Source organism: Bos grunniens, chromosome 7 (genome assembly GCF_055505025.1).
Source record: "Bos grunniens cultivar Pamir isolate PY7600 chromosome 7, Bosgru_T2T1.0, whole genome shotgun sequence".
Lineage (NCBI taxonomy): Eukaryota > Metazoa > Chordata > Mammalia > Artiodactyla > Bovidae > Bos > Bos grunniens.
Window position 1 is genome coordinate 46,054,998 of NC_141171.1, and position 14,989 is coordinate 46,069,986.

At 39.0% G+C, this 14,989-nt stretch overlaps 1 protein-coding gene across 3 annotated transcripts in view; it reads right to left on the reverse strand.

Annotated features, from left to right (window-relative positions):
• The window catches only part of SAR1B (secretion associated Ras related GTPase 1B), a 34,289-nt gene that overhangs the window by 16,768 nt on the left and 2,532 nt on the right, over positions 1–14,989 (reverse strand). For all 3 annotated transcript variants that reach the window (XR_015167425.1, XM_086411664.1, XM_086411665.1), the window contains exons 2-3: positions 7,105–7,180; positions 1,079–1,198 (exon numbers count right to left, since the gene is read on the reverse strand). Coding sequence is in view for 2 of the 3 variants with exons in the window: in XM_086411664.1 (XP_086267790.1) it covers positions 1,079–1,198; positions 7,105–7,162 (178 nt within the window). In the remaining variant the exon portion in view is untranslated. The remainder of the gene's footprint in view (positions 1–1,078; positions 1,199–7,104; positions 7,181–14,989) is intronic.

Sequence of the window (14,989 nt, forward strand, 5' to 3'; positions counted from 1 at the left end):
TGTACTCATTTTTAAGGCCAACACTCATTATTTAAAAATCTGTGGGTTAGCTTGTCTTAAACTCTCTGTGTAGTTGATTCATAGTCTTTTCAAGAGTAAAACAAGTTCAGAAGTTTTTGTTGTTGTGCTATGCAACATGTGGGAAATTAGTTCCCCAACCAAGGACTGAATCTGTGTGACCCCACAGTGGAAGCTCAGACTTTAAACCACTGGACTTCCAGGGAAGTCCCCCACAGGTATTTTAAAATTAGACTTCTGTTTCTAATTTTAAAGTGACTAATTCTGTCACTTTAACTTGACTCTCTCAACAGTACCTATTACATAATCTTATTAAGAATGATACGTATTAAGTGGTTTACAGAATCATTATTAATGTCTTTCGGTTGGCTTTCTAAAAGAAAGCACAGTGAGTTATTTTTTAATTACTTTAACACTTTCTAGGGAATTCCCTGGTGGTCCAGTGGTTAAGACTTGGCGCTTTCACTGCTGTGGGTTCAGGTTCAATCCCTGATTGAGGGACTAAGATCCTGCAAGCCATGGGGCCTGGCCAAAAACAAAATAAAAGAAAACCTTCTATAAGTGTATCAATATATGCTTGGTTTTTGGAATAAAAATTCTATGGTCTTTATGTTAGAAACAGTTCAGGTTGTTAGAACTAGAAAAATAACTGGTTAATAAGTTAAGAGCTACAGCAAAGTATAAGACTATAATCTGTCCACTGAATAATGATTAAAATAATACAGTTCTAAAATTTGAAAGAAATTTAGGTTATATAAGAAAGGTAATGCTGACTATTTATAACCTAAACAATATGTGGTTGAATATACTATCATAACCCCTGAGACAATAACTTTTTAACTCCTCTAGTTGGACAAAGGTATACTAACTATAAGACGATATGAGTATTATTTCAAGATCTAAATATACTCCCTGGAGTTGGGTCACTTATCATTTACTATATTAAGAACAAGTGAAATGATCATCATTTATCCACCAAAAAACAAACAACCCTTTTGGTTAGGGCCTGTGAACGGGAATCGCTTCATCAAGTAACGCCCTGTATGGAGAACGCACTTACTGGGATGTAACGTGGGCACGTGCTGTCCGAGTCTGTCATCTTTTAGCATGTGTAGCAACGTTGTTTTTCCTGCATTATCCAATCCAAGAAATACCAATTTACCAGTTTTCTTATATAATCCTGCAGAGTAAGAGCTATGATTAGTCAGTGATAGCCCACACAGGTTATAGAAATAAAGTGACTTTAAATAAAAGTATAATATAATCTTCACAATTTAGTTATTTGGATACTTTTCCAAATTATCCCAGATTTTTGATAAAGAGACACTTATTAACCTTTTGAACTTCTAATATTTTATAAATTGGCCTGAAAAAGCTTGGATTTCTAACCAATATTTAGTTTTGAAGAGCTATTTTAAATCTATTATGATTTGGGACATCAGATCATTATAAAACTAAACTTTGCCCCAGTCAATGCATGTGTGTGACCTAAACTTATCTTGCAATACCAAAATGCCAATTCCCTTGATGATTTAACTTAAATCCTCTTTTAATTTATCCCTTCACAAATATTTGTGCCGTCTACTAGAGAAACATAAAGTACTTGAGATTATATATTTATGAAGCTAGACCAAAAGAAAAATTAAGAGTTTTCATTTTTTTCACAGGTAAAAATAAATTGTTTTGACAATCAAAACTACAGTGAGTTTTTTTCAGTAAAAAAAGTTTAGTTCCCTGTCAAATTTACCTGAGAATAAGGTTAAACTATTCACATGACTGTGTAAAACTAAGCAACAACAAAAATATCCAAGCACATGATTTTAAATATATCAATCAAGCACTGACACAGTGATAAACAGATAAAGACAGCACTGACTAGTTTAGACTACATTTATTGCAGAATTCCATATTGAGCTTTTTATATATATACTTGAAAGGCTTTTCTTAGAGCACTTTTAGGTTTACAACAAAACTCAAAGGAAGGTACAGATATTTCCCATATACCTCTGGTCCCCACATATATCCCCACATATTTTGTCCTCTCCCCCAAAAGACGACAGAAGTTTAGTGACTTACGTCCATCATTATGCAGAATATTTTCACTGCCCTAAAAAGTCTCTGTACTCTGCCTGTATATCCACCTTACCCACTGCCCAGCAACCACTCATCTTTTTATGGTCTCCATATTTTTGCCTTCTCTAGAATGTCATGTAGTTGGAATCACACAATATGTAGCTTTTCAGATTGGCTTCTTCCACTCAGTAATATGCATGTAAGGTTTCTCCATGTATTTTCATGGCTTGATAGCCCATTTTCTTTCTCATGCTAGACAGTATTCCATTATCTAGCTGTACCATAGTTCATTTATCCATCCACCCACTAAAGGACATCTTGGTTGCTTCCATGTTTTGGCAATTATGGCTAAAGCTGCTATAAATATCTGTGTGCAGGTTTCTGGATGGATGTAAGTTTTCAGTTCCTTTGGGTAAATGCCAAGGAGCACAACTGCTGGACGGAATGGTAAGAGTATGTTTACTTTCATAAGAGAACAACAAACTGTCTTCCAAAGTGGTTATACCATTTTGTATTACCACCAGTAATGAATAAGAATTCCTGTTGTTTCACATCCTCACCAACATTTGGTATTCTCAGCATCTGAATTTGGGGCATTCTAATAGGTGTGCAGTAGTATTGAACTTTATTTTATAGGAATATATGAGGACAGGGAACACAGTAGCAACTCAAAAAATTTAATCAATAAGTGAAAATTTTAAGATATTAGGCAGTTACAGATTGGGCTATCCATTTTCTAGTAAGTTCATGCCAAAATAACATTTAGTTATATACTCACATTTAAGTTTAAGAAGTAAATTTTTTTTCAAGGCCTAATCACCTATCGACCAACAACCTGGATCCTAAGGAGAAAATTATCTTCCAGTCATTTGAGCTGGGATACTACAGCTCTCCTTTAATTATGAGTCAGTTCAGTTCAGTCCCTCAGTCGTGTCTGACTCTTTTGCGACCCCGTGAATCGCAGCACGCCAGGCCTCCTTGTCCATCACCATCTCCCGGAGTTCACTCAAACTCACATCCTTTGAGTCGGTGATGCCATCCAGCCATCTCATCCTCTGTCGTCCCCTTTTCCTCCTGCCCCCAATCCCTCCCAGCATCAGAGTCTTTTCCAATGAGTCAACTCTTTGCATGAAGTGGCCAAAATACTGGAGTTTCAGCTTTAGCATCATTCCTTCCAAAGAACATCCAGGGCTGATCTCCTTTATAATGAACTAGTTGGATCTCCTTGCAGTCCAAGGGACTCTTAAGAGTCTTCTCCAACACCACAGTTCAAAAGCATCAATTCTTCGGCACTCGGCTTTCTTCACAGTCCAACTCTCACATCCATACATGACCACAGGAAAAACCATAGCCTTGACTAGACAGACCTTTGTTGGCAAAGTAATGTCTCTGCTTTTCAATATGCTATCTAGGTTGGTCATAACTTTCCTTCCAAGGAGTAAGCGTCTTTTAATTTCATGGATGCAGTCACCAACTGCAGTGATTTTGGAGCCCCCAAAAATAAAGTCTGACACTGTTTCCACTGTTTCCCCATCCATTTCCCATGAAGTGATGGGACCAGATGCCATGATCTTCGTTTTCTGAATGTTGAGCTTTAAGCCAACTTTTTCACTCTCCTCTTTCACTTTCATCAAGAGGCTTTTGAGTTCCTCTTCACTTTCTGCCATAAGGGTGGTATCATCTGCATATCTGAGGTTCTTGATATTTCTCCGGGCAATCTTGATTCCAGCTTGTGATTCTTCCAGCCCAGCGTTTCTCATGATGTACTCTGCATATAAGTTAAATAAGCAGGGTGACAATGTACAGCCTTGACGTATTCCTTTTCCTATTTGGAACCAGTCGTGAATACTGATTAATAATCTCCCTAACATTTCTATTTCTTAAAAGGTTTCTACATAGATTGCTTCTAACCAATGCACTTACCACCCTAGCTTTTAAATAGTAAAAGTGTACCGGATAAGATTCCAAAGGGGAACAGCTAGAGCATTTAATCGTTCAACTGGATTGAACTAAGTTTCTGTTCTGTGGTAGGCACTGTTAAACACTTGCGTACATTATTTCACTTAATCCTCAACTCTGTATAGGGGCATCATTATTGTCTTTTTTACAAAGGAGTAATGAAGACTCAATTAACTTATTTACTCAAATGCTAAAGTCAGGTCTGAGATTTGAACCCATGTCTGTGATCACTGACCTAGAGCCAGATATCCTGGAATGTGAAGTCAAGTGGGCCTTAGAAAGCATCACTACGAACAAAGCTAGTGGAGGTGATGGAATTCCAGTTGAGCGATTTCAAATCCTGAAAGATGATGCTGCGAAAGTGCTGCACTCAATATGCCAGCAAATCTGGAAAACTCAGCAGTGGACACAGGACTGGAAAAGGTCAGTTTTCATTCCAATCCCAAAGAAAGGCAATGCCAAAGAATGCTCAAACTACCGCACAATTGGACTCATCTCACACGCTAGTAAAGTAATGCTCAAAATTCTCCAAGCCAGGCTTCAGCAATATGTGAACCGTGAACTTCCTGATGTTCAAGCTGGTTTTAGAAAAGGCAGAGGAACCAGAGATCAAATTGCCAACATCCGCTGGATCATGGAAAAAGCAAGAGAGTTCCAGAAAAACATCTATTTCTGCTTTATTGACTATGCCAAAGCCTTTGACTGTGTGGATCACAATAAACTGTGGGAAATTCTGAAAGAGATGGGAATACCAGACCACCTGACCTGCCTCTTGAGAAACCTATATGCAGGTCAGGAAGCAACAGTTAGAACTGGACTTGGACAACAGATTGGTTCCAAATAGGAAAAGGAGTACGTCAAGGCTGTATACTGTCACCCTGCTTATTCAACTTCTATGCAGAGTACATCATGAGAAACGCTGGACTGGAAGAAGCACAAGCTGGAATCAAGATTGCCGGGAGAAATATCAAGAACCTCAGATATGCAGATGATACCACCCTTATGGCAGAAAGTGAAGAGGAACTCAAAAGCCTCTTGATGAAAGTGAAAGAGGAGAGTGAAAAAGTTGGCTTAAAGCTCAACATTCAGAAAACGAAGATCATGGCATCTGGTCCCATCACTTCATGGGAAATGGATGGGGAAACAGTGGAAACAGTGTCAGACTTTATTTTTGGGGGCTTCAAAATCACTGCAGATGGTGACTGCATCCATGAAATTAAAAGACGCTTACTCCTTGGAAGGAAAGTTATGACCAACCTAGATAGCATATTGAAAAGCAGAGACATTACCTTGCCAACAAAGGTTCGTCTAGTCAAGGCTATGGTTTTTCCTCTGGTCATGTATGGATGTGAGAGTTGGACTGTGAAGAAGGCCGAGCACCAAAGAATTGATGCTTTTGAACTGTGGTGTTGGAGAAGACTCTTGAGAGTCCCTTGGACTGCAAGGAGATCCAACTAGTCCATTATAAAGGAGATCAGCCCTGGGTGTTCTTTGGAAGGAATGATGCTAAAGCTGAAACTCCAGTACTTTGGCCACCTCATGCAAAGAGTTGACTCATTGGAAAAGACTGATGCTGGGAGGGATGGGGGGCAGGAGGAGAAGGGGACGACAGAGGATGAGATGGCTGGATGGCATCACTGACTCGATGGACGTGAGTCTGGGTGAACTCCGGGAGCTGGTGATGGACAGGGAGGCCTGGGGTGCTGCGATTCACGGGGTCGCAAAGAGTCGGACACGACTGAACGACTGAACTGAACTGAACTGATCCCAGACCTTTGGTTCATTTCCATTTCTCTACACTGCCTCCTGATATTAGCACTATTAACTTTCTTGTTCCTGACTGTGATGCCGTCTTTTTTGCCTTTTCAGCATAATTAAGGATAGATTCATTGTTCTGTAAACTGAGATACAGATTCCAACCTGTTATAATCCAAAACGTCAGCAAAATAAAGTTTAAAAACCCCTATTTCTGACCCAGTTCTTACAAATACATGACAAAATACTTAAGAATTCTCTTGGAGGTAGTATAGCAACATCTGACATTTGACCTGTGGTAGAGCAACAGTATAAAAATAATGTGAGGAATTTTATTTTTAAAACGTAAAGGAAAACATCCTGAGTTTTTTTTAAATTTGCAAATATTAAGGTTCAACTAAGAAATAAAAATACAGTGACAAAATTTGATCTTATACTTTTATCCTTTTAATATATAGTAGTCAAAATTTATATTTCCCAAGCAAGATTTACTTCCTCAGTTAAGATTATGTTTGTGGAGAAAGAAATATTTATAAAAAAGATATCATTCCATAAGTACAGTTTGAACTATGTTTATCAATCTGTAATTACATGAAATGCTTCTCTTTCTGCCAATTCAAATTAGAGCAAAATTTGAAAATGGGACTAGAAATATTTTTGTAATTTTTGCAATAGTAAAGTTGTGTATATCCCAACATAAAAGTTAATCAAAAGTCTGTCTTTGGGGGAAAAAAAGCCTGTTTCACTGAAAAATGTGAGAAGTCAAGGGTGTCAATAAAAGAACATTTTTCCTATCTGTAAAATCTATAAAGAGAAGAAAATCACTAGTCAAAATCTCTGGGTTAATAGTCTCATTTAGTAGGTTAAAAAATGCCATTTATAATATATGAGGTACTTGATGGAACATGAATTTTTATTAAAAAAGCAAAAATAATAATGCCTAGGATTCCTGTGAGGATTACCTGAGATAAAGGATATAAAGCTCTTATGGAAACTGGCTAATAAATGGTAGCTATTCCTGTTAGCTATTCCTGCTAGTAATATGCTTATCAACAACCTTAGGAGGTAGGAACTGTTATCATTTTACACATAAGGAAATTAAGGCTAAAGTGGAGAAAACAATTTATCTAAGATTACTTCATAACAGGTATAATGAGTAGTTGAATATGTTTGTATGACTCCAAAGCCCACATCTGTAACTACTGGGTTACATATAAAGCAGCTGTAGACAAATAAAAGACACTTTTATGTAAGTAGGATTAAATGGGATAACAAAAGAGAACAAAGGGCCAACATTACCTAGAAACTGTAGCACACTGCTGAAACCACTGTAAATCCAGTCAAATATGAAGGACATAGCCAAATCTTACAGGGTCTGGAAAAAAAAGTGGGATTTAGTCAATATTAAATAGCAATGACATTAAACATCAACCGTGAGTAAATAATCCTACAGCAACCTTACTACAAGGAGTTAAATACTCTTCCATGCCAGTCTAACCTGGTCTGTGCTGCTGCTGCTGCTGCTAAGTCACGTCAGTCGTGTCCGACCCTGTGCGACCCCATAGACGACAGCCCGCCAGGGTCCTCTGTCCCTGGGATTGTCCAGGCAAGAACACTGGAGTGGGTTCCCATTTCCTTTTCCAATGCATGAAGGTGAAAAGTGAAAGTGAAGTCGCTCAGTCGTGTCCGACTCTTAGCGACCCCAGGGACTGTAGCCTATCAGGCTCCTCCATCCATGGGATTCTCCAGACAAGAGTACTGGAGTAGGATGCCATTGCCTTCTCCGAACTTGGTCTATACTGATGCATAAAAAAATAAAATGCCATTAAAATACCATGTAGAGACCATTCCCTGCCCATCAAAGTAGCAAACATGAAAAATAACAGCCAAGACTAGAAAAAATGAGGTAAAAGAAGCATTATTAATGGCAGTATAAATTGGAACAAATGTTTTTTAAAACCAATTTGGCAATAATGTATCTGGTGATACAAAAATTTTACAAATTGTCCTAAATAAGGAAAGGCTTTATGTATAAAGATGTTCATCAAAGTGTTACATAATAAAATGTTTAGAAATAATCTATGTTCAATAGTAAATTAAATTCTATTGCCTATGAAATATTTACCAAAACCTTGGAGTAGAGGAAGAGACAGGAGCCAAAAGGAAAAGAGAGGAAATTTATAATCATGAAATAAGTTTCTGAATCTATGGGGAGTAAAAACCCTTTTTCTTTTTGTTTGGGTCTTTTATAGCAGTTGGTACCAGACAGTATATTTCTGTGTTTATTATCTTTTTGCATTTTTCAAATTGTAATCATGTTACTAAATGTAAAAAAAAAAAAATTACTAAATCAGACTAGAAAATGCAGAGTGTAGTTCAATTCAGCATTTACTGGAGAGGGTGTGGAGAAAAGGGAACCCTCTTACACTGTTGGTGGGAATGCAAACTAGTACAGCCACTATGGAGAACAGTGTGGAGATTCCTTAAAAAACTGGAAATAGAACTGCCTATGACCCAGCCATCCCACTGCTGGGCATACACACTGAGGAAACCAGAACTGAAAGAGACACGTGTACCCCAATGTTCATTGCAGCACTGTTTATAATAGCTAGGACATGGAAGCAACCTAGATGTCCATCAGCAGATGAATGGATAAGAAAGCTGTGGTACATATATACAATGGAGTATTACTCAGCCATTAAAAAGAACACATTTGAATCAGTTCTAATGAGGTGGATGAAACTGGAGCCTATTATACAGAGTGAAGTAAGCCAGAGAGAAAAACACCAATACAGTATACTAACGCATATATATGGAATTCAGAAAGATGGTAACAATAACCCTGTATATAAGACAGCAAAAGAGACACTGATGTATAGAATAGTCTTTTGGACTCTGTGGGAGAGGGAGAGGGTGGGATGAATTGGGAGAATGGCATTGAAACATATATAATATCATATATGAAATGAGTCGCCAGCCCAGGTTCGATGCACGATACTGGATGCTTGGGGCTGGTGCACTGGGACGACCCAGAGGGATGGTACGGGGAGGGAGGAGGGAGGAGGGTTCAGGATGGGGAACACGTGTATACCTGTGGAGGATTCATGTTGATATATGGCAAAACCAATACAATACTGTAAAGTTAAAAAATAAAATTAAAAAAAAGTTCAGCATTTACTTGACATGTACTTAATAAACTAATATACCTAATATGAAAACCAAGAGAAAAAAAAGCCTCTTTAGAAAAGAAGTATCATTTATACAAAAATATGCTTTCACATCAACAAAGTTCATTTTCTAGAGCTGAACAAAAGAACCTAGGCCCCAAACTTGGGCAGCTCTGAGAAGTTTGAAGGGCTGTGCTATCTTTGCTATTCTTTAGACAAAGTACAACACACAGCCCTCCTTTCTTTAACCACGTCTCTTCCAAAGTGGGCTAAGCTGGACAAAGACGGGCCCACCAGGCTCAGAATTTCCTAGAGGAAATTTCCTAGAGGAAACATCCTAAGATGTTGAGACCACATCACCTTGAGAGTGAGAAGCAGAGAAGAGACAGCCTACCTAGTTTGCACAAGGCCTAGCAGTATTTACTAGGTGATTCTCTGGATCCTGGCAGTAACTTCTCCCCTTTTCTATTAACTTCGTGCTTGAACCAGCATAAGTAGAATTTTGTTCTTGCAACCAGTTGATTTCCAGATTAACACTGGTAAAATGAACAGTTTCATTTGTAAGTACCACAGAATGTGATACTGTAACTACATCAGCAACATAAATATGTAAGAAGAATCTATTACCTTAGACGTTATGATTTTACACGTTGAAAATTACAACTCCTTCTACTATTATCGTTTTAGGTCATGGAGAAATTGAGACTTAGAGAAAATATATACAAGTGGCTTATCTTTTCTGAAGATTTTTAGGTATATGCTTTTTGAAGGAAATCATAATAATCTTCACTGCAGAGAATCAAATAAAGCAGTGGTGTGCTGCGTTTTTTTCTTTCTAATTCAATACATACTTACCTAGCTCATATAACATCCAGGGTCCTAAGCTAGACATTACGGGAATACAAATACTGATGACAAACATGGCTCATTCTCTCACAAAGGTTATAGAGTGATAAATTAGCTACACAAGCGCAACTAACAAATGTTAAAACTGAATAGGATATTATCTAAAATGGTAACAACTCACCCTATAGAGTTTCAAGAATAATTCAAGCACAAGGGGAGAGGGGGAAATGCCAATATTGTAAATCCTAAGCTACTAGGGAAGTAATGATCATAAGAGCATAGAAACAAAACAATAAAAATAAATAACAGAGAGATGAGGTCGGCTTCCCTGGTAGCTCAGTGGTAAAGAATCCACCTGCCTGTGCAGGAGACACGGGTTTGATCCCTGAGCTGGGACGATCCCACAAACTGCAGAGGAACTAAGCCCATGCACCACAGCTATTGAGTCTGTGCTTTAGGGCCGGGAGCCACAGCTGCTGAGACCATGGGCCATAGCTACTGAAGCTTGTGAACCCTAGAGCCCACGTTCCCCAACAAGAGAAGCCACCACAATAAAAGCCTGTGTACCTCAACTAGAGAGTTGCCCGTGCTTACCGCAACTAGATCAAAGCCCATGGAGCAACAAAGACTCACCACAGCCAAAAATAAATTACAAAAAAAAAAAAAAAAGACATGAGGTATGTGTGTGCATACTAACAGAAAGAGGTACAGTGAAATGAAAGTCCCTCAGTCGTGTCTGACTCTTTGCGACTCCATGGACTATACAGTCCATGGGATTCTCCAGGCCAGAATACTGGAGTGGGTAGCCTTTCCCTTCTCCAGGGGATCGTCCCAACCCAGGGATCGAACTGGGGTCTCCCGCATTGCAGGCAGATTCTTTACCAGCTGAGCCACAAGGGAAGCCTGAAAGAGGTATATTATGCTCACAAATAACACTTTATATTATGTATGAAAACAAGAGAAAACCAGTCCTGCTTGTCTCAACATTCAAAATCCTATTTTCACAGTTCTCTGGTGACAACAGTGTACAGCTAAGGAAAGGTTTCTTGGATGGTGATTGGGTACCCATAGCCTGAATGGGTACAGCAAAAAGTCAGGAATTGTTAGATGATGTAACTGGGATTAGGGGATTGAGACTGAGAGTTAAAATCAATGGGTGCTAATTAGTGATGCAGAAGCCAGATTGATAAACAAATCTGAGATTAAATGTAGACATTTGGTTTTCATGCTGGCTACTTTTAATATGTGAACATAAGAAACAATGCTGAGTCTGCATTTCAATTTAGTAAAATGGAGCAAAACAAAAAAATACCAGCTACCATTTATTGAACTTCTGTGAGCAGTATGGTCTAGAGGTTAAGAGCAGCAGCTCTGAAGCTAAGACTTTACTAATATATTAAGTAACTTATTTCACTTTCCTCATCTGTAAAATGGGGATAACAATACCTGAGATGGTTGTTGTGAAGATTAATTACTACACACACAGCATATAGTGTTAAGCATGGAGGAAGCACTCAATTTTAGCTGCTATTACTATTATTTCTTCCACTACATGGCCTACAGTACTAGGCACTTTACAAATATAATCACTAAACACCTCAACAACTTTTCAGGATAAATATATTATTGACTGCATTTTGCAGAAGCTGAAGTTACTAGTAAGTAAAAATTCAACTTTTAGTGATTGGCACATCTAAGTTTCAAACATGAGTCTGACTTCCACATCCATCCCCTTTTCCTTACATTGCATTGGCCCTCTAAAGCTTTGTAAAAATAGTTTTAAAGGTTTAAAGTTATTTAAATCATTACATAACATTTTAAAACTACTCCAGCTCATGACTCTGACATGTAATTCCTTCTTCTGCCTCACATCCCACGGCCAGTCATTCCTTAGTTCTATCAATTTCTGCATTTTCTTTGATTCTCACAGGAGCCACCTAGTTAAAATCCTTGTGTCAGTTTCCTAAACTACCACCTTAACATCAAAATATGTTTCTACCTAGTTGTACATGCCCTCCAGAGTAGCTTCACCAAAATGTCATCTCGGACTTGTTGCATAGTCAGGGTGACTGTAACTCCCAGTTGGCTGGGGACAGTCTCAGTAAAGTTATCTCAGTGTAATCATCAATAGTGCTTCCCTTCTCAAAAGGGTCCCAATTTAAGTGTTAAATTATATGGCTGTTCTGCTTGTGGATGGAGAGCCACTGGAGGTTTGTGAGCAGAGAAATGATACAGTCAAACTCCTTGGTCCAGTGTTCCACATCCTACTTGTAGCTACCTTTCCAAGCTTATACTACATATCACTTCCCTACTTGTAGTTTTCCCTGGGCTAAAGTAAACTGCTTGCTGGCGACCTGTACTTTACCTTAAAACATCTGCCTGTTATCCTTCCTGGCATCAGAATGTTTTCCCACCATCTCTGCCTAAAGTCTCCTTGCCAAATGCTATGGAAGAAATTAATTCTCACTTGAGATAGTCTTCAAGGTACAGATGCAGGTGGAAGAACCAACAGAACCCAGAAGGGTAAAAGAACTATAAGAGACAGGCAAGAAAAGCAGTCAGTCACATTATATGCAGAGATGTCACTGCTAGCTTTGGTGACGGAGGCGACTGTTGAGAGCATGAGCAGCTTGCAGTGAAGTGGCAGTACAGGAGAGCCTGCAGCCAGAGGCTCGAGCAGAGCTGTGTGACCTTGAACAAATTAAAATCAGGGCGTTTTATGAGCAAACAAGATAAAATGCACAAAGTAAGTAAGTAAAGTTTGGCCTCTGTTATTAATATTATTGAGAAGAGAATGAGATGGAAGTTAGCAGGTGGAGGCAGTGAGGAAATTCTTCTGGCAAAAAATTCGAAATGTTAAGGGAAGTGAGATTTTCTTCTTAGGGGAGGGTGAGGTTTGATAATGTTGATACACTGAAAGGAAGGAGCTAGTGGCAAGGAATAAGTCAAAGATGAGAAAGAGAAGGAATTGAGCAAAAGGGGCAAAGTCTCAAGAGGAGCCCGGGCAGAGAGCATGCTCTCTTTCTCTAAGATGAAAAGGAAGGAAGGCCAGGAAAGGTGAAGGAGTGTAGAGAAATTCTGAGGAGCAGACTGAGGATTAGAATAGCTACTGTGGGGGAAAGATCAAGTTAAAAGATGGCTAAAAAGAGCCAATTGCTAAGACTGAAACATTCACAGCAGTGCCAGTCTGCACTGACTTCTATCCCTCCCGCTGCTCCCCCAGCCCCGCCCCAGCAGTGCTCCGCTTTAGAGAATAAGGAGCAAATGTGTATTAGGGACTTCCAGAAGAGCAAATGAAAAAAGAGGAACAAGACTTTGACAGCACTAGTGACAGAGGCTGAAGTGGTCTGATCAGAAGTTCAGGCTGCGTGGATAAAGTTACAAAGGTAGACAAAGTACGGGAATGGGTGGGGATCAAAAACAGGCTTCTCACAGAATAGAACTGGAAGAATAGAGGAAGAGTCTTCAGTTAAAAATAGCAGATGTAGACGTAGTAAAAGGGTGCAAGAAGTGAAAGGTGATCAAACTGTGCCGGCAAAGTGGAGGAAAATGTGGGTTCAGAATGTAAGGAAGGTCTGAGTGGTGGCAAGCTCCAAAGTACTGTCCACGCTGACAGGCAGTGGAATCACCAGAAGATTGGAGGGGAGTATTACAGAAAGCAGGGCTGTGAGTCAAGTGGCAAAGTCCTCACTGAAGATGACTGTTGGTAGGAGAGAGACTGACGGAGGGTAGAGAGGGTAGCCATGCAGGTAAATGCATTTTTTGTGTACGGATTTGCTTTTGTAAAATTTGTCCCAAGATAACTAATAACATATATGGGGAAACTCTTCTTTAGAAATTAATGAGATATTTATATTTCTATAAAGTCACGGCTTCTGAGATCTTTAAAACAAGCTAGGAGTCATTAGTCATTTTAAGTAGAGGTAAAAATGCCAACTAAGAATAAAAGTTACTTAGCCGCAAACAGATACCTGAGCCCTGAGAACAGGTTACACAACACCATGGACACACTATTAAGACATGTGAAAAGCAAAGGTCAGGAACAAGGAAACATATACACGTCAGCAGATTTATTTATTGCATGAACACCAAACAGGAAAAATCGCTCCACAGATTAGAAAAGTGATCTACTCAAGTAATATGAAAATCAGTGCAAAGGGTGTAATGGAAATAAATTCTCAGATTACAAATAACTTCTGAAAGCCTTGCCACATTAAACTTATAAGAATGATTCCATCTATATGAAATAGTCCAGAATAGTCAAGTCTTTAGAGTCAGTAGATTAGTGGTTGTCAGACTGGGGGGAAGGTGAAATTGGGAGTGGCTAATGAGTACTGGGTTTCTTTTGGGGTGATGAAAATGTTTCTGGAGTTACTGGTGATGGTTGCACAACATGAATAAACTAAAAACTCTCAACTGTACACTTACAATGTTAAGTAGTGTATGTACAACTATCCTTTATAGTATGTACTCTCTTTCAGTAAAATTATTAAAAAATTAAAGAACCGACTCATTGGAAAAGACCCTGATCTGGGAAAGACTGAAGGCAGCAGGAGAAGGGGATGACAGAGGATGAGATGGGAGGATGGCATCACCGACTTGATGGACATGAGTTTGAGCAAGCTCTGGGAGACAACGGACAGGGAAGCCTAGTGTGCTGCAGCCCATGGGGTCGCAAAGAGTCGGACACGACTGAGTGCCTGAACAACAACGTAATTTGGGCTTCTCAGATGGCTCAGCGGTAGAGAATCCGCCTGCCAATTCAGGAGAATGGGTTCAATCCCTGGGTCAGGACGATCTCCTGGAAAAGGAAATGGCAACCCACTCCAGTATTTTTGCCTGGGAAATCCTATGGACAGGAGCCTGGCAGGCTTCAGTCCATGGGGTTGCAAAAGAGTCGGATATGACTTGGCAACTAAACAACAACAATATAAGTAATTTAGCAAAATCATTTAGGTGTGAACTCTTAAAAAAGAGAAAAAATAAACATAAGATGACAAGATACAAATACTCTAAAAAGTAGTGCTGGTAGAAAATAAAAACTAGAATATTCTAAGGAGATAAATCCTATTGAGAATAGGATTCTAGAGTAAGTACATTAATAACTTTGGGAAGCAAAGCATGGTAGAGCTGTGGTAAAATGGATGGAGTAGAATGGATGTCCTAGATTT